Genomic DNA, 22,752 nt, shown 5'->3' on the forward strand with positions numbered 1-22,752 from the left:
TACCATCACCTTACTATCATACCATGTTCTCCCTGTTCATAGGGCTACAAAGTGGCTTTCTACCAATCTGTCCTTGGGGCTAGGGGCTTGCTGTTGAATGGCAGCCTGGGGGGCAAGCCCACATAACTGGCTCATGAATAGTGACCCATTCTTAGCCTGTTTACCACCGTGGCCGTATAAATGCAGTACACAGGCAGTTCTTAGGACATACCTAAGTATGCCCTAACAACAGGAAATATGGTACGACAGCCCTGGGGTCCTTCAATGGACCCTGGGCTGTCTGCCCATAGATGGTATGACCCTCAATCGCGTCACAGGTATTTCCTGTGACGCGATCCATGGGGCATCCGCCCTTCTCATTTCCCCTGAATGCTGCAGTCCGCTGTGATCGAAGCATTCACGAGAATAACGGTGAAGATGAGAGGTTTCTCTGGGCTGCGGCTGTGTAATACAGTCATTGGCCCGTTCCTGACAGGAAGTGCGTGCGCGGTCAGCATGAGGAGATGCGGCCGGTGCTGCACTAATGAGTGGCGGTTCAGGCACTGAAGACAGAACATAGGGGTGTTTTGTAGTGCGCCCGCCATGTTCTATTTTCAGTGCCGCCGCTCATTAGTGCAGCGCCGGCCGCATCGTATCATCCTGACCCTGCGCACTTGTATTCAGGACTCAGGAGTGCGGCAATGACTGTATCACACAGCCGCAGCCCCACTCTCATACATTCATGTGTTAGGGCATGTTGAGACGACGTGGCAGAATTCTGCAGACACTGTCCGCATCAATGCCGCACAATCTGCGTTGCAGATTCCGTTGCACCTTTGCCTAAAATGTGAAGTAAAATGCTGCGGATTAGTCGTTGCGGATTCAGGTGAAGAGTACATCTTGCTCTCTTTTAAAACATTCCATCTCAGTCTGGCTATAGACCTCGAAACACACAGGTCCAGCCAGAATGATGAAATATCCTGTTCGTGAAAGCAATCCTCAACGCAACACACATAACATCTGCAGATTTCATTGCGTAATTTTGCAACTCCATTGAAGTCAATGGAGAAATTCCGCCACAAGTACGCATCAAGTCCGCAACAGACAGTGTATGCTGCGGACAGAAAATTCTGCACCGCAGCCTATGGTCCGCAGCGGAGTTTTCCGCAACGTCTGCACGAAGATAACTAAAAAGGTGTGGAAACCAAATGAACGGACTGTCCGCAGCGGAATTCCACAGCTATTCCGCCACGTCTGAACATGCCCTTACAATACTGAGCTGTGCGGCCGCACAGCTAAGTATCGAAATACATTAAATAACGGTATCGAACCGTTTGGGGATGCAAAGTATCGAAATAGTATCGAAGTTTCGATGCATCGTGCATCCCTATTTACAAATACTTTTTATTAAAAATCCTTTAACTTTTTTAGATACGGCTGCTCTGTATTCTCTAGTATCTAGCGCTATTCACTGAATCCGTCAGTCCGTCAGTCTCTGACACGCAGAATCCACCTGTAAACTATCACATAAAGCCTTAGGGTATATTCACACTTAGCGGTTGAGGTGTGGGTGAAAACCGCATTTGAAAAAAAAATTCCTGCCAAACAAAAGAATGTCCTTCACACTGCTGAAAGTGTTAAATCTGGTTCTGCCTCACTTCTAACCCTCAATCAAGGGGAATCAACTGTAGGGGAGTACGCCATTCAATTCTGTATGCTGGCAGTGGTTTGTAATAACGAGGCCTTAACACCTTCCCAACATTTGTCGTATGGATACTTCATGGAAAGTGCTAGTGCTTCCCGCATTTTGACGTATCCATACGATAAATGGTGGACACCGGCTCAGAAGCTGAGTTGGTGCCACCATTCCCGGGTGTCGGCTGCATGTTGTAGCTGACACCCTGGGGTAATGGCGAGGACCGAAGTTTGCTCTGATCTCCGCCATTAACCCATTAAATGCAGCGGTCAAAAGCGATTGCTGCATTTAAAGTGTTTTGAAGCTCATCGGCACCCCGGCAATGAAATTGCCGGGGTGCTGGTGGCTACAAAGGCAACCGGAGGCCTAACACTGGTCTCCCGGTATGCCTAGTATGGAAAACTTCTGTTTCAAAAGGCGATTTTATTAAGGCACTAAAATTAGGGAACCAGGAAGGGGAGGACTCAAACATATCTGCTGGAAGCGATCATGCCCGTATTATACCAGGTCAACTCTTTCCCAGCAAAATTCCCCAAACTGCAAATGTGGGGAGTGTGGACCAAAAGGGGGATAACAAACTACATCATTTATTATTGCGACACTGGCCTGTGCAGAAAGGATTGCTTCACAGCGTAACACATCTATGGATTATTTTACCCCATTATTATAGCACCTGACTATGCCCCTGATGTACTCTGCTCAGCTTACATATACCCCCACATTATAAACTGAAATACCAGTAAAACTCCAAACAAAACTAATACCAAGCAAATCCACACTCCAAAAGCCAAATAGTGCTCCCTCTATTCTGAGCCCTACAGTGTGCACAAACAGCAGTTTACTTCCACATATATGGCATCGCCATACCCGGGAGAACCCTTTTACCAATTTTTTGGGTGTGTGTCTCCAGTTGCACAAGCTGGACACGACATATTTTCCACTGAAATGGCATATCTAGGGAAAATTTAAATTTTTACTTTGCACCATACACAGCGCAATCATTTATGGAAAAGACCTGTGGGGTGAAAATGCTCACTACACCACTTAATAAATGCCTTGAGGGGTGTAGTTTCCAAAATGGGTTCACTTCTCAGGGGTTTCTTTTATTATTTCACATCGGAGCCTCTGCAATTGTGAACCAATACTTTGTAAATCGCTAAATTAGGCCTCAACTTCGCATGGTACTCTTTCACTGCTGAGCCCTGTCAAATGTCCAGGCAAAAGATTAGGGCCACATGTAGGGTCTTTCTAAAACCGGGAAGAACAGCATAATAATTAGAGAGTTGTCTTATTATAGTGGCACAAGCTGAGCACATATTGGCATATCTATGCAAAAAAAAATCCCATTTTCACCCTTCAACATCGAGTGCACACTAATTTCTGAAAAACACCTGTGGGGTTAACATGCTCACTACACCCCTAGGTGAATACCTTGAGGGGTGTAGTTTCCAACATGGGGTCACTTCTGGGGGGTTTCCACTGTTTGGTCCCACAGGGGCTTTGCAAATTCAACATAGCGCCCAGAAACGAATCCAGCAAAATCTGCACTCCAAAAGCGAAATGGCGCTCCTTCCCTTCTGAGCCCTGCCGTGTGTCCAAACAGCAGTTTATGACCACATATGGGGTATTGCCGTACTCTAGAGAAGTTGCATTACAAATGTTGGGGTTCTTTTTTTCATTTGTTTGTTGAGAAAATGAATTTATTTTTTTTTAGCTAAAGTTACATCTTATTGAATAAAAGTTTTTGTTTTTTTACATGCAGAATTCTAATAAAGTCTATGAAACACCTGTGGGGGTCAAAATGCTCACTACAGCCCTATATTAATTCTTCATGTGGTGTAGTTTCGTGAATGGATCCACTTTTGGGTAGTTTCCACTGTACTGGTGCCTTAGGGGCTTTGCAAAAGCGACATGGTGCCGAGAAACCAATCCAGCAAAATCTGTACTCGAAAAGCCAAATGGCGCTCCCTGTCTTCTGATCCTTGCCGTGTGGCCAAACAGCAGTTTATGACCACATATAGGGTATTTACGTACTCTAGAGAAGTTGCTTTCCAAATTTTGGATTTTTTTTTTTCCTTTGTTTGTTGAGAAAATGAAAAATTTTGAGCTAATGCTACGTTTCGCTGCAAATCCTAACAAAATCTATGAAACACCTGTGGGGTCAAAATGCTCACTACACCACTAGATGAATTCCTCAATGGGTGTAGTTTCCTAAATGGAGTCACTTTTTGGGGGTTTTCACGGTTTTGGTCCCTCGGGCTTTGCAAATGTGACATGGCCTCTGCAAACCATTCCTCCTAAATTTGAGTTTCCAAAGCCAAATGGTGCTCTTTCCCTTCTAAGCCCTGCTGTGTGTCCAAACAGCCGTTTATGACCACATGTGGGATATTGTTTTACTTGGGAGAAATTGCTTTACAAATGTTGCAGTGCTTTTTCTCCTTTAGTCCTTGTGGAAATGAGAAAAAATGTGCTAAACCTACAATATAGATTTTTATTTTCCAATAATTTCTGCAAAATACCAGTTGGGTCAAAATGCTCAATATACCCCTAGATAATTTCCACAAGGGGTGTAGTTTCCAAAATGGGGTCACCGGTGGGTCACTGTTTTGTTTTGGCATAGCAAGAGCTCTTCAAACCTGGCATGGTTCCTAAAATATATCCTAATAAAAAGGAGGCCACTAGGTGCTCCTTTGCTGCTGAGGCCTGTGCTTCAGTCCATAAGCACACTAAGGCCACATGTGGGATATTTCCAAAAACTGCAGAACCTGGGCAATAAATATTGAGTTGCGTTTGTCTTGTAAAACCTTCTGTGTTACAAAAAAAATGGATTAAATATGAATTTCTGCAAAAAAAAAATTCATTTGTAAATTTGACCTCTACTTTGCTTTAATTCCTGTAAAACGTCTAAAGTGTTAAGAAACTTTATAAACGCTGTTTTGAATACTTTGAGGGGTGAAGTTTTTAAGATAGGGTGACTTATTGGGGGTTTCTTAAATATAAGGCCCTCAAAGCCACTTCACAACTGAACTGGTCCCTAAAAAAATAGCCTTTTTACATTTTCTTGAAAATGTGAGAAATTGCTTCTAAAGTTCTAAGCCTTGTAACGTCCTAGAAAAATAAAAGGATGTTCAAAAAACGATGCCAATCTAATGTAGACATATGGGGGATGTTAATTAGAAACAATTTTGTGTGGTATAACTGCCTGTCTTACAAGCAGATACATTTAAATTTAGAAAAATGCAAATTTTTGAAATTTTTCTCTAAATTTTGGTGTTTTTCACAAACTGAATGTATCAACCAATTTTTTTGTCATTAACATAAAGTCCAATGTGTCGCGAGAAAACAATCTCAGAATCGCTTGGATAGGTAAAAGCATTCCGAAGTTATTACCACATAAAGTGAAACATGTCATATTTGAAAAATTAGGCTCTGTTAGGAAGGTCAAAAGTTGCCAACGTGGGAAGGGGTTAAATGCAACTTTCTGGCGGGGACTTGCCTCTCATATAAAGGATGAAATGGCAGCTGATAGCTTCCTTCTACCTTGGATGCATTGATACTCCTGGCAAATCGGATCGTTATGAGGATCCGAGAGCGCACTCTGGAAGTTCGCCGGGAGAAGAGGTCTTGTCGACTGGCACCCAAATTTTAAAGGCCTCTATTGCCCTGTCCTGTCGCACATCCGGAGGAGCCAATGCAGGTAGACAGAATCCGACTGTCTGACTAGGAACGGCAACGCAGACTGGGTTGTGTCTGTACTGTGGTCACAATGGACATTTTGTGTGCCAATCCCCTCAAAAGCTGGGAAACTCCAGCACCTAGGCTTGATTGGAGAGACAATCCTAGGTGAATCTACCTAAAGTTCTTAATTCTCCCCCAGACTATCGTCACCGGTGAAGGATCGCACTCCGTACCTGCTTACTTGGATTCTGGAGCAGCTGCAAACTTTATCCAGCAGGATTTAGTAGACCGTCTCCACTTGGCCACTGTTCCTCTGGAGAAACCTCTGGCGGTCGCTTCTGTTGATGCACAACCTCTGCCGGACCCTTTTCTGTCTATCACCAAATCTCTGAGACTACAGATAGGAGTCCTCCATTCTGAATTAATAACTTTCTATGTCCTATCGAAAGCTATAAACCCCCTTCTGTGATTGCCATGGCTTCACCAGCACGCTCTAATCCTTGATTGGAATTCTGGAGAAGTTCTCCAATGGGGATTCCGATTTCTTCACCGCTGTCTGCCTCAGATTTGTCCTGTTCTTTTTCCACTACCTCTGCCTCTCAATGGACTTGTGTCCACAATATGCTAATTACGCAGATGTCTTAAGCAAGAAGGAGGCAGAGGTCCTTCCTCCTCATTGCCCCTACGACTGTCCCATTGAGTTGCTTCCTGAAGCTTCACCTCTTCGTGGACAGGTTTATCCCCTCTCTTTGCCTGAAATTCTGGCCATGGTGGAGTATGTCAAGGAGAAAATGGAGAGGGGGTTCATCAGAAAGTCTAGTTTACTAGCCGGAGCCAGATTCTTCTTCGTGACGAAAAAGGATGGTTCACTCCGACCAAGCATCGATTACCGTGGATTAAACCTAATCACGGTAAAAAAAACAAGTACGCCTTGACGCTTATTTCCGAGCTCTTCGACATTTTTTTACGAAGCTGTTCCTACGCGGGGCCTATAACCTGATCTGTATTCGCAAGGGTGACGAATGGAAAACCGCATTCAACACCCGAGACGTCACTATGAGTATCTCGTAATGCCTTTTGGTCTGTGTAATGCTCCAGTGGTGTTTCAGGAGTTCGTGAATGACATCTTCCGTGATCTTCTGTATGTCTGTGTGGTGGCTTATCTGGACAATATCCTGATCTACTCACCTGATCTGACGACGCATCGGAAGCATGTTAGCCAAGTCCTGTCACGGTTAAGGGGTAACAGCTTATATGCTAAACTTGAGAAGTGCGTATTTTAAAGAAAATCATCCTAAATTTCTCATCTCTTATTGCTCCCATCTCTGCTCTTACCAACAAGGGAGTGAACGCTAAGGACTGGACCCATTTGGTAGAGTCTGCATTCTCCAACCTCAAGAGTGCCTTCACTTCTGCTTCCGTTCTTCATCATCCTGATGTGACTAGACAGTTTTCATTGGAGGTTGACACCTCTTCCATTGGTGCTGGAGCACTCTAGTTTGAAGAGAATTCCAAGGGTAAACAATATCCTGTGGATTTTTCTCCAAACTCTTCTTTCCTGCAGAGCGCAACTTCCATTGGGGATCGAGAGTTACTCGCCGTCAAGTTGAATAGTTAGAGTAGTGGAGACACCTGCTGGAGGGGGCGGCTCATCCTCTTCACGAATAACAAGAATCTCACATATCTACTGTCTGCACAACTACAGAACCCTCGTCAAGCCAGATGTTCGCTGTTCTTCGCCAGATTTCAATTCCTGTGGAGAAAACATTAAGGTCGATGGCCTGGCCCAGTCGTTTGAGACTAATGACTCTGAAGAAAGTCCACAGCATGTTATCGATCCTTCTGGGATTATTGCTGTTAACCCTCTGCAAATCAAGGACATTCCTCCTGGGAAGATTTTTGTCCGTCTTGCTGGAAGGAGAAGAATTCTACGCTGGGGACAATTCCAAACTGGCTGGAAACTCTGGTGTCCGTAAAACTCTGGACTTTATTGCTCGTCACTACTGGTGGCCCACGCTACCTAAAGATGTCTTGGACTATGTTTTTTCCTGTACGAACTTTGCCCAAAAACAAGGCTTCTCTTTCTAAACCCGCTGGCCTGCTCCTACCTCTGCCAGTTCCTGATACACCCTGGCAACATATCGCCATGGATTTTATTACTGACCTCCCTCCTTCTATTAGATGTACTACGGTCTGGGTCGTGGTGGACCGCTTCTCCAAGATGGCACATTTGGTCCCTTTATCTGGTTTTCCCTCAGCTCCTCGTCTGGCAAGTTTGTTTATCCAGCACATCTTTCGTTTGCACAGTCTCCTACTCCATATTGTGTCAGATCAAGGTGTACAATTCACATCTAACTTCTGGAGAGCCCTATGTAGACTTTTGGATGTGAAATTGGACTTTTCTTCCACTTATCACCCGCAGTCTAATGGCCAAGTTGAAAGGATCAACCAGGTACTTGAGAATTAACTTCGTCATTTTGTTTCAGTACAACAAGAAAATTGGGCACAGCTTCTGCCATGGGATGAATTCTCATGCAACAATCATACTAGTGAATCTACTGCTTCTTCTCCGTTCCTCATTGAGTACAGTCAACATCCACGTGTTCATCTTCCTGTGCCAGCTACGTCTCAAGTGCCTGCAGCCAATTCTTCCTTTGGAGGTTTCCTTTACATCTGGCATCAAACTAAGTCCACGATCCTTCAGGCAGTTGATCACATGAAGAGATATGCAGATTGGAAATGAAAAATTCCCCCTCAGTTTTTTCCTGGAGTTAAGGTCTGGTTGTCTTCCAAAAACATTCATCTGAAGATCCCTTCCTACAAATTTGCTCCCAGATTCCTCAGCCCCTTCGAAATTTTCCAACAAACAAAACCCTGTGTCGTATAAGCTTCGGCTGCCTCCTATCCTCAAAATTCCCAACTCATTCCATGTGTCCCTGGTCCTGAACAGATTCAGCAAAACCCCTAGTTCTACATTTGCTCCCTGCGGTTCTTCTGACATTTAAAGTAAAAGAGATTATGGATTACAAGAGGGTAGGAGGGAGGACCTTCTACCTGGTGGACTGGAGAGGGTTTAGTCCTGAGGAGAGGTCATGGGAGCCTGAAGAAAATGTGGATGCTCCAGCTCTCATTAGGATATTCCTCTCACGCTCTGGACCTAAGGAGAGGGGGCATAAGGGGGGGGTACTGTAATGGCCACCGTCGTGGAACGGCGGCATCACTTACCCTCCAGCAGCCGTGACTGCAGACCAGTAAACTCTAGACGGCGTCTTCCCCCCCCCCCCCCCATGGGAGAGGCTGGAACGAATTACTGTCCTCGGGCACAATTACTCAGGGGGTACTGGGGGGAGCAGAATAAAACAAACGGATATGGAAACAGGGAGGGAGCGGGCTAAAGGTAATGTATGTACATTGGATGTTAGGACCTGGTGACAGGTCCTCCTAAGTTGTTTAATGGCAAAGGTAACTTCTTCATCCACAATGTTCGCTATAAGAGTGTCCTTTAAGGAAGACAGTATGGGTGGTAATGTGATGGGAGAGAGGAAAACAGAGATGGCGTTGGATTCCGGGGGAGTCGGCTCATAATATAGCAGTGCAATATGTAGCTGGAATTCCTGTCTTTTTTCTAGAGGACTCATGAATACAAAGACCTCTAAGGACCACTTTATGCAGTGCCCACAGGGAGATCGCAGAAGATGCTGAAAAAGTATTATGATGATAAATATTTTGTCAGGCAAGACTCAAGTAGATGAAACAGCTAGTCATTGAGGCACTAGTTTGTACTTAATGGTTTCAGAATTAGCACTGAACATGTAGGGGAAGTAGAGCTGTGGTCTGACCAAGGCACAGAAGGACAGTGAGTGGAGGCTGATCAAAGAATGCTGGGACAGGACAGCAGCGGGAGCGTGAAGACCGCTGGACAGAAGGAGGCAGGACAGCCTTGAAAAGAGTGGGCTGCCGGGCAGGGAGTGCCAGGACACGGTGGTCAGATTGCCGCTTGTGATAAAAGCTTTGCATTTCTTCAGTGGAAGAAAGGATGACTGAAGTTGAGAGTCTAGGAGAATTCCTAGGCCAAGGATAAGATTACATTTCCTAGTTGATGAGCCACCCAAGGGAAGTAGACTGGAAAGACAGTCCCTGTTCTGTATCGTCAGATATTAAAAGATTATCCAGATACTGTATAACGAGGAACCCTTTTTAATAGAGATGAGAAGTGACCTCCCCCATAATATTTGTGAACATTCTGCAAGCAGGAGACAGTCTAAAGGATTGTAATATGCTGAATTGCTCACTTCAAAAATACTGAAATCCCTGTGAATGTTTGTACGTGGTAATACGCATTTTGAAGATCTATAGGTGACATACAGTACCTACAGCAGAAATTTGTCACATACCATTCTTCTGGCTTCAGTGGGCTGTTCTGTAGCTGTTTACATATGAATCCTTTGCTTATAGTCTTCTGATTCTACAATTTCTCAGTGTTCCTTCCTTCTGGACTGTGTTTTAATTGTATGATTCCAAAAGGACTTTCTTTATTGGAAGAGGGAAAGTCAGTCTTTTTGTTGGATGCTTTCTCCAAGACGTTGTCTTGTCCTGAGCCATCAAGCCGATCCCCTTCACAGGCAATAGAAATATGTTAGAACATGAAACCAAAATTCAAGATGGTGTCTGATCAGTAGAAGACAGAAGGATTACAGGAAAGTGATTACAATGTAATGTAATGTCAATCAGCTGCATTTAAAGACAGTAGGATTCTGTTATATATTAAATTAGACATGAACTCATGGAACAGGGATATAATATTACCGTTTTACAAAGCAATAGTGCGGCATCATCTGGAAAATGCAGTTCAGTTCTAAGACCCGATTTAGGGCGGATTTACACGAGCGTGTGCGTTTTACACACGCAAAAAATGTGGCGTTTTGCGTGCGCAAAAGGCACTTAACAGCTCCGTGTGTCATGATCATATGGTGTGCGGCTGCGTGATTTTCGCACGCAGCCGCCATCATTATGACACTCTGTTTGGATGTTTGTAAACAGAAAAGCACGTGGTGCTTTTCTGTTTGCAATCATAGTTTGCCTGCTGTTGCGCGAATCACGCACATCCCACGGAGGTGCCTCCGTGTGGCATGCGTGATTTTCACGCACCCATTGACTGCGAAAAACGCAGAAATATAGGACATGTCATGAGTTTTACGCAGCGGACCCACGCTGCGCAAAAATCACTGACAGCCTGCACTGCCCCATAGACTAGCATAGATCCGTGCGACACGCGTGAAAAGCAAACGTTCGTGTAAATCCGCCCTTAAAGAAAGGATGCCCATGAGTTGGAAAAGGTACAACGTAAAGCCACAAAATTTATAACGGACATGGAAAATCTTAGTTACTATGAAAGATTAAAAGTATTACATTTATTAACTCTTGAGAAAAGAAGTCTTAAGGGGGGCATGATCAGTCTATATAAGTATATTAATGGCCCCTACCAAAAATATCGGAAAAAGCAGTTCCATGTAAAATCCCCCCAAAAGACAAGGGGGCACTCCCTCCGTTTGGAGAAAAAAAGGTTAAATCTCCAGAGGCGACAAGCCCTCTTTACCATAAGAACTGTGAATCTATGGAATAGCCTACCTCAAGAGCTGGTTTTAGCAATAATAGTTGATGGCTTCAAGAAAGTTTTAGATAATTTACAACATAACATCAACTTTTTTGTAAATGTGTAGAATTCTTTGAATGTTGACCCAGTTTGAATCGCCACTTGGGATAAGAAAATAAAGGTTTCCCTTTTAGGGCGGATTGTCTCATGCCTTGTGGGTTTATTTTTACCTTCCTCTGGATTAAAAGGGGGGAACAACGTTATAAAATTTACCCTTACCCCGTACCTTCACCCATCCCCTAGTTGAACTTGATGGACATGTGTCTTTTTTTCAAGCAAACGATGTAACTAACAATATACATAAAGGGAGTCCAGATCTTGTTAGACAATGTTGGTTGGGGGAGCATTGATGGAAAGTTGTGTTTCCGCATGAGGCTGTCCTTAACGGGAACCTGTCACCAGCATATTTCACCTATTAAACCAGCAATACCTGGTGGTAGTGGGTGAAAAATCATTTCCATATAACCTATAATTATCTTCTTAGTCAGCTCTGTAGCTTTAGTATTCTGTTTTTTAGTGTTCCTACACCGTATGCTAATGAGCAGAAAAGAGTCAAATCTTCGTTTGAAAAGAGTCATATCTTCATTCCTCAAGTCTTTCCGAGTTTACCCCGCCTCCTTACTTTTAATTGAAAGCTCCTCGCCTTCCCCCAGCACACAAAATCCCACGCTTATGCATTGATGTTCTATTCTGGTGTGTGCGCAGAAAGGGACACCGGATTATTACAATAAAAGGCGCTAAATGTTTGCAGACCGTTATTTACAGTCGGAGGAGGAGTTTAGGAGAGGGGAAAACGGCAATGAACTTTTATAATTTATTACTTATTTTCTAGTTACCTTTTGTACATGTTAATAAATTTTCATAATGTTGGGCAGGGACAGCATCAGCGCCCGGCAAGGTCGGACAAATGCTGGGGCCCACTGCTATTTGCATTTTCCATGACACAAACTATTGTCACTGACATTGAGGGGTTACAAAAGAAAACAAATTAACAGATTTTCAGTAAAGTTTACATTTCAGAAAATAATGTCAACAAACAAAAACCAATAATCAATTTTTTTTATAATACACTGTATTAACCCGTAGTAGATATTTTTGTTTTTCCATTATGAATCTTTCCATCGTCGCATTAAAAGAGACATAACTATTTTATTTTTCCATCGACATAGCCTCATGAGAGTATGTTTTTTCGTGATAAGCTGTCGTTTCTAATACATGTACCATAAAACGGTATAATGTACCATATAAGGTACCATATAATGTACTGTAAAACGGAAAAAAATTCTTTGTGTGGTGGAATGGGGAATAAAATGTGAAAAATTGTTTTTTGAACTTCGTTATTTCGGCATTAATAGTGCAGCAAAATCGACTTGGTAACTTTATCCTGCGGGTAAATACGATTATGGTGTAAGCCTCATGCACACGTCAGTATTCTGGTCAGTATTTTGCTGAAGTATTTGGGAGCCAAAACCAGGAGTGGGGCTAAAACACAGGTGCAAATCTTTCCATTATAGGTTTTCTCTGTTTTTGTTTCACTGCTGGTCTTCCAAATACTGAAGCAAAACACTGACCATATTACTGATGTGTGCATGAGGCCTTACCAAATTTATTTGTTAAATATTTGGTATTCCCGTTACCGTAATAACCAATGCAATACAGTTCAATACAGTTATGCCAATAATTTTTGTTATTGGTAAATAGCATAAAAAAATTGCAGAATTGCATTTTCTTTTCTTCCATAATCAAAGTTAATATAAATCTAAATCTTACTTATGTGAATGACAAAATGGTGCCTAATAAAACTACCACCCCTGTTGCAAAAAGCAAGACCTCTTACAGCTATTTCAACCTAAAAATACAAAAAAGGTTATGGCTGTTGGAATGTGGGAAGGCAAAAACATAAAAAAAAATCCCTTTGCCATTTGAACAAGTACTGCACCCAAATTCTCATTAGCGAAAGAAATGACAAACTTTGCTACATGCAGTTTCCCTCTTAGGGTAGGGTTAGGATGGGGACATTACCACCACAGTTTTTGCCATTATTTGGTAAAAATTATAGGAAATATACAGTGAAGGAAATAAGTATTTGATCCCTTGCTGATTTTGTAAGTTTGCCCACTGTCAAAGACATGAACAGTCTAGAATTTTTAGGCTAGGTTAATTTTACCAGTGAGAGATAGATTATATAAAAAAAAAAAAAAGAAAATCACATGGAGGTGGAAACATTATGTTTTGGGGGTGTTTCTCTGCTAAGGGCACAGGACTACTTCACCGCATCAATGGGAGAATGGATGGAGCCATGTACCGTCAAATCCTGAGTGACAACCTCCTTCCCTCCACCAGGACATTAAAAATGGCTCGTGGCTGGGTCTTCCAGCACGACAATGACCCGAAACATACAGCCAAGGCAACAAAGGAGTGGCTCAAAAAGAAGCACATTAAGGTCATGGAGTGGTCCAGCCAGTCTCCAGACTTTAATCCCATCGAAAACTTATGGAGGGAGCTGAAGATCTGAGTTGCCAAGCGACAGCCTCGAAATCTTAATGATTTACAGATGATCTGCAAAGAAGAGTGGGCCAAAATTCCATCTAACATGTGTGCAAACCTCATCATCAATGACAAAAAACGTCTGACTGCTGTGCTTGCCAACAAGGGTTTTGCCACCAAGTATTAAGTCTTGTTTGCCAAAGGGATTAAATACTTATTTCTCTGTGCACAATGCAAATAAATATATATAATTTTGACTATGTGATTTTCTGTTTTTTTTTTTTATATAATCTATCTCTCACTGGTAAAATTAACCTAGCCTAAAAATTCTAGACTGTTCATGTCTTTGACAGTGGGCAAACTTACAAAATCAGCAAGGGATCAAATACTTATTTCCTTCACTGTATTAATATAACTTAAAAAAATTGCAAAATACACCGTGAAAATGTCCCATGTGAACATTGAACTGGTGGAATTTGTAGTGAATCAAAGAAGCTGACATAAGGTGATTTCTAAAAATGAATATAACATGTCCATGAAAAGGATTAATTTTGAGGGTGTCCTATGTTTAGGGCAGACATTTGACTTTGGTTTCTTATGCGGGGTCTACGTCACTTGTGTGTCTCTCCTCACTCCCACCCGCATTGCAGCTCAGTATATTTACTAAGGACATGATACAGCACAGGAGATTGTGTACAGTGGAGTGGATAGGAAAGGGGATAAGAAATGGAGTGGATGAGGCTAAAAACAAGTCCACCCTTTTTCAGTTCTGAGAATGTGTAAACAAAGGACAGCATAAATTGTTTTAAATTTATAAAACAAAACATTTATTTAGAGGCTGATGGTAGGTGGTATGTAAGGATTACATACACTTTTATCTTGCAAGATAGATTGTTAAAGATTATTATATGACTACTGTATGTATATAACAGTTATATGACTATTTTAGAAATGTTTCTAGTGTGGAATAATATGTTTTTTTTCTTACAGAAATGGATCTGGGGCTGGAAGATACTATGGAATATAATAATCAGCTTGATGGCGCTATTACTTTTTTAACAAATTTGACAGAAAACAAAGGAATAACAGATCCAGCCTATGGTAAGATCATTACAAGTATATAAAAAAAGTACATATAAATTTAATGTTATTTAATATGAGTCCTGGCACATTACAATGCTAACTTTGTAGATTTAGTATTTCATATCGCAGTACACTAATGTAAGTGTATCTGCAAAGTATGTTTTATCCAACAGATGGCAGTTTAAGTGAACAAAAGTATGCAGCACCGCACTACACTAACCTGCAACTTAAGGGTATGTTCACACGGCTTATTTACGGACGTAATTTGGGCGTTTTACGGCTCGATTTACGTCCGAAAATGCGCCTCGATAGCGTTGGCAAACATCTGCCCATTCATTAGAATGGGTCTTACGATGTTCTGTGCACACGGTCATTTTTTTTACGCGCCGCTGTCATAAGGCGGCACGTAAAAAAGACGCCCGGGTCAAAGAAGTGCCTGTCACTTCTTCAGACGTAATTGGAGCCGTTTTCCATTGACTCGATGGAAAAGCAGCTCCAATTACATCCGTAATGGACGCAGCGAAAAAGCACCTCATCATGCCATTACGGCTGAAATTACGGAGCTGATTTCTCCTGAAAACAGCCCCGTAATTTCAGCCGTTACGGACGCTGCCGTGTGAACATACCCTAACAATGAACAAAAGCAAAGTTACAGTATACTCTACAGCTTATTGGCTACATGTATCAATGTAACATGAAATATAGTACCAGCATATCAACAGGTGGCAGGCTGTATAAATATACGTCAAAACATCCCGGTATCAGAAGCATCTATGTGGCACCCCACGTGTATTGCCGCCTCTGCAGCCTTCTCAGGGGTCAATACAATAAGGGTATGTTCACACGCACTGTTTTCAGACGTAATTCGGGCGTTTTACGCCTCGAATTACGCCTGAAAAAACAACTCCATTACACCTACAAACATCTGCCCATTGCTTTCAATGGGTTTTATGATGTTCTGCTCCCATCAGGTGTAATTTTACGCGTCGCTGTCAAAAGACGGCACATAAAAAGACGCCCGCGAAAAAGAAGTGCATGTCATTTCTTGGGACATTTTTGGAGCCATTTTTCTTTGACTCAATTGAAAAACAGCCCGAATAACGTCCGTAAAATACGCCGCGAAAAACGCGAGTTGCTACAAAATCGTCTGAAAATCAGGTGCTGTTTTCGCCTGGAGAACAAAAAGGTTCAATCTGCAGAGGTGACAAGCCTTCCTTAGGGGGGATTCACACGAGCGTGTATTCGGTCCGTGCGGGCCGCGTGGTTTTCACGCGGCACGCATGGACCAATACAAGTCTATGGGGCAGTACAGACAGTCCGTGCTTTTTGCGCAGCAGACAAACGCTGCGCAAAAAGCACGGACTGTCTGTACTGCCCCATAGACTTGTATTGGTCCATGCGTGCCGCGTGAAAACCATGCGGCCCGCACGGACCGAATACACGCTCGTGTGAATCCACCCTTACTGTGAGAACTGTGAAGCTATGGAATAGTCTACCGCAGGAGCCGGTCACAGCAGGGACAGTAGATGGCTTTACAAAAGGCTTAGATAATTTCCTAGAACAAAAAATATCAGTGCTTATGTCAATGTGTAGAATTTTGGTTTGAATGTTGTTTCAGTCTGATCGCCATTTGGGATCAGGAGGGAAGATTTTCCTTTTTTAGAGCAGATTGGATGATGTCTGTTTTATTAAATACTTGTATTGCCATGCAATTATAATTCTGTAGCATCTTTTCTTAGAACTCTGCATTGTGCTGTTCCTCTGTTATTCCTCCTAGAAATGTATAAATAAATTGACAACTGAGAGTTACCATTCTCTTTACAAAGTGTTCTGTATCGGACTGTGTAGAGACACATACTATTGACAAGAGGAATAGTTAGGCTCTGTTCACACAGTTTTTTGAAGGCAGAAAAATCTGTATCACAATTCCTTCACGAAATTTAAAGCAGATTTTGACATGCCTGCAAATTCTTGCTGTGATTTTCGCTCTGTTTTTCGCCCGTTACCATTGAGCACCGCGGGCAAGAAACACAGCGAGAAACGCTTTCTCTGCCTCCCAATAATTTGGGGGGAAAAAAACGCCTCCATCTGCAATTGAAATCAATGGGTGGCGGCTTCTGCCGTTTTTTGGTGCTGATTCCGACGCGGTTTCCGCATCAAAATTAGCATCGAAAAACTCTGTATGAACGGGTCCTAACACTCAGTTGACAATTAGGCCTGGGCTACACGGAGACTTTCTGTAGGGCTACTGATTTATTTTAACTATCGAGTGACAGCTGCAGTTCACAAGATTGCAGGCAACACAATATAAGGCCCCATGCACATGAACGTGCTTTTGCGGCCGCAATTCCCCCGAAAATCCACGGGAGAATTGCGGCCCCATTTATTTCTATGGGCCCATGCACACGACTGTGGTTTCCACGGTGCGTGCATGGCCCAGGAGCCTGGACCGCAGAAAGAATGGACATGTCTTATTACAGCTGTGTTCTGCGGTCCAGGCTTATAGCAAATAATGGACGCGCCCATGTGTACGGCTTGCAGGCGGCTCGTGAGTGACACTCTGCTGCCGGCCGACCTGAAAATCACGGCCGTGCACATGGCTATGTTCAGGGCCGCCATCAGAAATTTCTGGGCCCCATTCAGCCAAGGAGTCTGGGGCCCCCCTCACTATTGGGGCAGGCACAAAGTAAAGGGGTGGGAAGTAAGGCAGCGGTGAAAAGCAAACTAGTAGTGTCTCTTTAGAGGGGCAGGGCAGAGACAGCTGGTGGGTATCAGGGGGCAAGGTGGAGAGACTAAGTGCCAGGGCTCAGTGGGGGAAGGAGGAGGGGATTTGTGGGAGAACAAAGTGGCATGGGTGGCGACACCAGGCATGAGAGCGCCCGTGCTGCCCATCGGAACGGGCACCCCCATGGCTGGCGACGTACTATAGCAGAGCAGGGAGGTATCTCCCTGCTCTGCAATCTACTAGCGCCACTGTAGCTTCCTGAAGGATGTCTCTGTCCGTATATGGACAGGGGTCTGTGTGGCACTACCTACAGGGGGCTGTGTGGCACTTCCTACAGGAGGCTGTGTGGCACTACCTACAGGGGGCTGTGTGGCACTATCTACAAGGGGGCTGTGTGGCACTATCTACAGGGAGAATCTGTCAGTGACGGGCTGATGGTCATTTTACTGTGAGTGGGGGGCTGATGGTCATTTTACTGTGAGTGGGGGGCTCATGGTCATTTTACTGTGAGTGGGGGGCTGATGGTCATTTTACTGTGAGTGACGGGCTGATGGTCATTTTACTGTGAGTGGGGGCTGATGGTCATTTTACTGTGAGTGGGGGGGCTGATGGTCATTTTACTATGAGTGGGGGGCTGATGGTTATTTTACTGTGAGTGGGGGCTGATGGTCATGTTACTGTGAGTGGGGGGCTGATGGTCTTCAAGTGCTTTCCACCTCTGAGCTCCAATTGAAATTAATAGGAGGCAGGAAATACCTGAGTCGCCCGTTTGGAGAATTTTTTTCCCTGCGTCTTTTGCATTAGCTTCAACAGTTTAAAAATAATGGTGAACATACCCTACGAGTGTAGTGCTTGTTTTTAGCCGTTTTCGGTCTTTCTCTAAACAATTTTCGGTAGGGGGGCCCTGAGGAAATTTTATTTTTCCATGGGTGCTTCAAGTGCGAAAATGTTGGGAAACTCTGTAGTAGACTACATGATCACGCCAGCCTTCACAAGGATCCCGTCGTGGAGGAGCTCAGTTCGTCGTGGGAACGGGGCCTAGGTGAGTACAACTTTTTTTTTGTTTGGGGGCACTGTCTACAAGGGGGAGGTGGGGGGCTGTATGGCACTGTCTACATGAGGGAGGTGGGGGGTTGTATGGCACTATCTACAAGGGTGTGGTGAGGGGCCTGTATGGCACTGTCTACATGAGGGAGGTGGAGGCTGTATGGAACGGTCTACAAGGGGGAGGTGGGCAGCTGTATGGCACTGTCTACATGAGGGAGTTGGGGGCTGTATGGCACTGTCTACATGAGGGAGGTGGGGGGCTGTATGGCACGATCTACAAGGGGGAGGTGGGGGGCTGTATGGCACTGTATACATGAGGGAGGTGGGGGCTGTATGGCACTGTCTACAAGGGGGAGGTGGGGGCTGTATGGCACTGTCTACAAGGGCGAGGTGGGGGCTGTATGGCACTGTCTACAAGGAGGAGGTGGGGGGATGTATGGCACTGTCTATATGAGGGAGGTGGGGGGGCTGTATGGCACTGTCTACAAGGGGGAGGTGGGGGGATATGGCACAGTCTAAAGGAAGGCTATATGGTGCAATCTACAGGGGGGCACTATCTACAGGGGGGCTGTGTGTGGCAGCCAGAGGAGGGGGGCATTATACTGTGTGGAGGCCACTAAGCAGACATTATACTGTTTAGGGGTACTACAGGGGGCAATATACTGTGTGGGCACAATTAGAAAACAAAATACTGTGTCCTTGAAGGGGTTGTAATATATTATATTATTAAACATTATTATTATACTGTATGGGGGAACTAAAGGGGCATTATACTGTGGGGGGCATTATACTTTTTTTATGGGGCATTTTTTTATGATGGGGGTGGGTCGCCGAAAGATAATTTCGCACAGGGTGCCATCTATCCTAAGACCAGCCCTGTCACTACCCACCACAGGTTTGAAGGCTGTGTAAACCTTTTGAATGTGGTTTTTGTTGTTTTACTTTGTAAATACTTTTTATTAAAAATTATTTTTACTTTAGGAGATACAGCTACTTTGTATCCTGTATACAGAGCAGCTGTATCATGCACTGAAAACTTTATCTGTCAGGTCAGCGGGACTGACGAGTTCAGTGTCAGCGAGTCCTGCTTGTCCCTGTTCATAATTTAGATTTGATCGATAACAGGTGGACCCTGACCCGCCGACACTGAACCCGTCTGTCCCCCGGACCTGACGGATTCAGATCTCAGTGCACGATACAGCTGCTCTGTATAAAGGATACAAAGCAGCTGTATCTCAAAAAGTTAAAATAATTTTTAATAAAAAGTATTTACAAAGTTTCATAACACATCACTATTTGAGTGATTACACATTGTTTTAATTTATTTATTTTTTTCACAAGTCAGGACATATTATAAATGAGATTCTAATTTATAACATTTCCATGTGCTAGGCACTAGAAGGAGCACTTCCCAAAATTGCAGCATGGTTAATGTGGTAAAGCAACCTCACTGCTTTATGCTGCAAATTTGGGGTAGAGACACTCTCTAGTGTCCTCACACAATCCCCCCTCCCTTATTCTGGCTAGTGCCAGGAGAAGGAGGGGGTTTGAATCGTCAAACCTCCTACACTGTGTGCCGCCATTTTCTGAGCGACTGCACAGTGTAGGAGGATTAGATACAGTTCTCAGCAGACAGTATAACACAAACATACACGAACGTAAAACACACATCACATACACGAACATAACTTACCTGCTCCTGCCGCCGCTGCCACCTCCGCTCCTATTCCTTGCGCCTTCGCTTCCTTGAACATATGGCCAGAAGCCGCGGCCGGAATTCGTCATCTTACTGTCCGGCCGCGGCTTCCGGTCAACATGAAAATGGCGCCGGATTTCGCTCTGCCAAAGACCTTCCTTTTGGTCTGTGTGGGAGCGGCGCATGTGCTCCTCTATAAATCCAATGACTCACAGGTGACTTTTGCTATGACTGTAGTTGTTCACTGTCTTCTCCATCCAGCACAGAACAACACGGCGACTTCTTGTCAAGACTACAAAGTTCCCTGCAGAGACCTCTCGGTCTCTCGCTTATGCAGCCATCCCCTACCTCTGTAGCAACGTAAATAAATTCAGACCCCAGACCAGATCTCTAAAATAAATTTAGGACCCTAAAATAAATTCAGACCCCAGATCAGACTCCTTAATTAATTCAGAACCTGGGCCAAGTAAATGAAAGGTTGAAAGGGTATATCAACACCCCCTCTCCACTAGTCTCGGCCTTGAATCTGTTGCCAGCAGCAGACCAAGCTAGGAATACCCCTTCATTACAATGGTTGCAATGGTTACACAGCTTTCTCAGAAGCAGAGATAATTTAACTTATAACAATAGAACAAAATGTGGGTCACTGGGCCTCCTGTGATGACGTTCCGTAACACGCGACTGCTGCAACCTGTGATTGACTGGCAACATTTTTCCTTTTAAGCCACGCCTCTAATCCCACCCAATCCCACCTATACACACCTGGTTCAGCCTACACAGTATCATGCTCCCATAGTGCCTCCCACACAGTATAATTCCAAATAGCTGCCCACACACAGTATTATGTCCTCTAGCTGCCACCATAAAGTATAATGCCCCCATAGCTGCCAGCATGCAGTGAAATTCCCCCATAACTTCACCCATACAGTATAAAGCCAACACAGATGCCCCATACAGTATAATGCCCGCACAGTTGCCCCATACAGTATAATGCCCAAACAAATTTTCCCCATACAGCATAATGCCCCATAGCTGTCCCAATACAGCATAATGCCCCCATAGCTGCCCCATACAGTATAATGCCCCCATAGCTGCTCCATACAGTATAATGCCCACACAGATGCTCCCATACAGTATAATGCCCGCACAGTTGCCCCAATACAGTATAATGCCCAAACAAATTTTCCCCATACAGCATAATGCCCCATAGCTGCCCTCAATACTGCATAATGCCCCCATAGCTGCCCCATACAGTATAATGCCCCCATAGCTGCCCCATACAGTATAATTCCCCCAACAGCTGTCCCCATACAGCATAATGCCCCATACAGTATAATGCCCCCATAGCTGCCCACATAGAGTATAATCCTCCTATAGCTTCCTACATACAGTATAATGCCCCCATAGCTGCCACTATACAGTATAATGCACTCTTAGCTGCCATAATACAGTGTAATGCCTCCACAGATGCCCCGTACAGCATAATGCCCCCCACAGCTGTCTCATACAATATAATGCCGCTGTAGCTTCCCTTATACAGTATAATGCCCCCATAGCTGCCCCATACAGTATAATGCCCCCATAACTGCCCCATACAGTATAATGTCCCTATAGCTTCCCACATACAGTATAATGCCCCCATAGCTGCCACCATACAGTATAATGCCTCCTTAGCTGCCACCAAACGGTATAATGCCCCCACAGCTGCCCAATACAGTATAATGCCGATATAGCTTCCCAGTACAGTGTAATTCCCCCATACAGTATAATGCTCCATAGCTGCCCCATATAGTATAACGCCACTGTAACTGCCCCCATATACAGTATAATGCCCCCTTAGGTGCCCCAAGTGCCAGTGCCAACATATACAGTGCCAGTGCCCATGTAGATTATGCCACACACAGTGCCCATATAGATAGCGCCACTGTGTCCCCTGTAGACAGTGCCCCTATATAGTGCCACAGTGCCCATGTAAAAATTGCCTCACGTTACTTGAAGATAGCGCTACAGTACCCCCCTATAGATAGCGCTATCCCCTGTACAGATGTACAATCATCTTTGTCTTGACTTTTAACGCATTAAATACACAGTGTCAAGCAACTTTAACTTGACTTTTTTTTAAATGGATTTTCAATGGCTTTTGTTGTGTGATATAACGCTGCAGCTAGTTATCAGAGTCAAGATAAACATGGCTACATCAGTACATAGCGCCATTGGGGCCCCCTCTAGGAGTGGAATCCCCAGCCAGAGCATCGGCCACATTGTGGCGGGGATTCCACTCCAAGAGGAGCCCCCATATATGAAGAGTGACGTCAGGGGTGACGTCAGGGGTTCCCTCTGGGAGCGGAATCCCTGGCCGGTGCGTCGGCAATGCCTTATTAATAAGCTGTAATATGTAATTCCTTGGGATAGCTGTAATTAGAACGTGTCAATCATGTTCATACAACGTTTACTACTTAAAAATAAGATTGTTATAGATAATTCCCTTGTATGATGATGATTGACATATTCTAATTGTGGTCACAGGATAACTGATATCTATTGGCTATCCCATGTCATGTGACCTCCTGCTCTGCTATTTGCTAACATTTATGAATTTATATAAAATTAACTTCAGTATGCATACACTTCAGAATATAAATTTTTGTTCATTTATACATTTTATTTTGATATATAATTTTTTAATTATTATTTATTTTTTGGAATAT

General features: G+C 43.9%; 1 protein-coding gene across 1 annotated transcript in view; it reads left to right on the forward strand.

The window, feature by feature from the left end:
- Window positions 1-22,752, forward strand: part of SLC9A3 (solute carrier family 9 member A3) — a 220,115-nt gene that overhangs the window by 190,719 nt on the left and 6,644 nt on the right. The window contains exon 15 of the mRNA XM_075826897.1: window positions 14,484-14,594. Within this exon, the coding sequence (XP_075683012.1) occupies window positions 14,484-14,594 (111 nt within the window). The remainder of the gene's footprint in view (window positions 1-14,483; window positions 14,595-22,752) is intronic.

Source organism: Rhinoderma darwinii, chromosome 5 (genome assembly GCF_050947455.1).
Source record: "Rhinoderma darwinii isolate aRhiDar2 chromosome 5, aRhiDar2.hap1, whole genome shotgun sequence".
NCBI classification, from domain to species: Eukaryota; Metazoa; Chordata; class Amphibia; order Anura; family Rhinodermatidae; genus Rhinoderma; species Rhinoderma darwinii.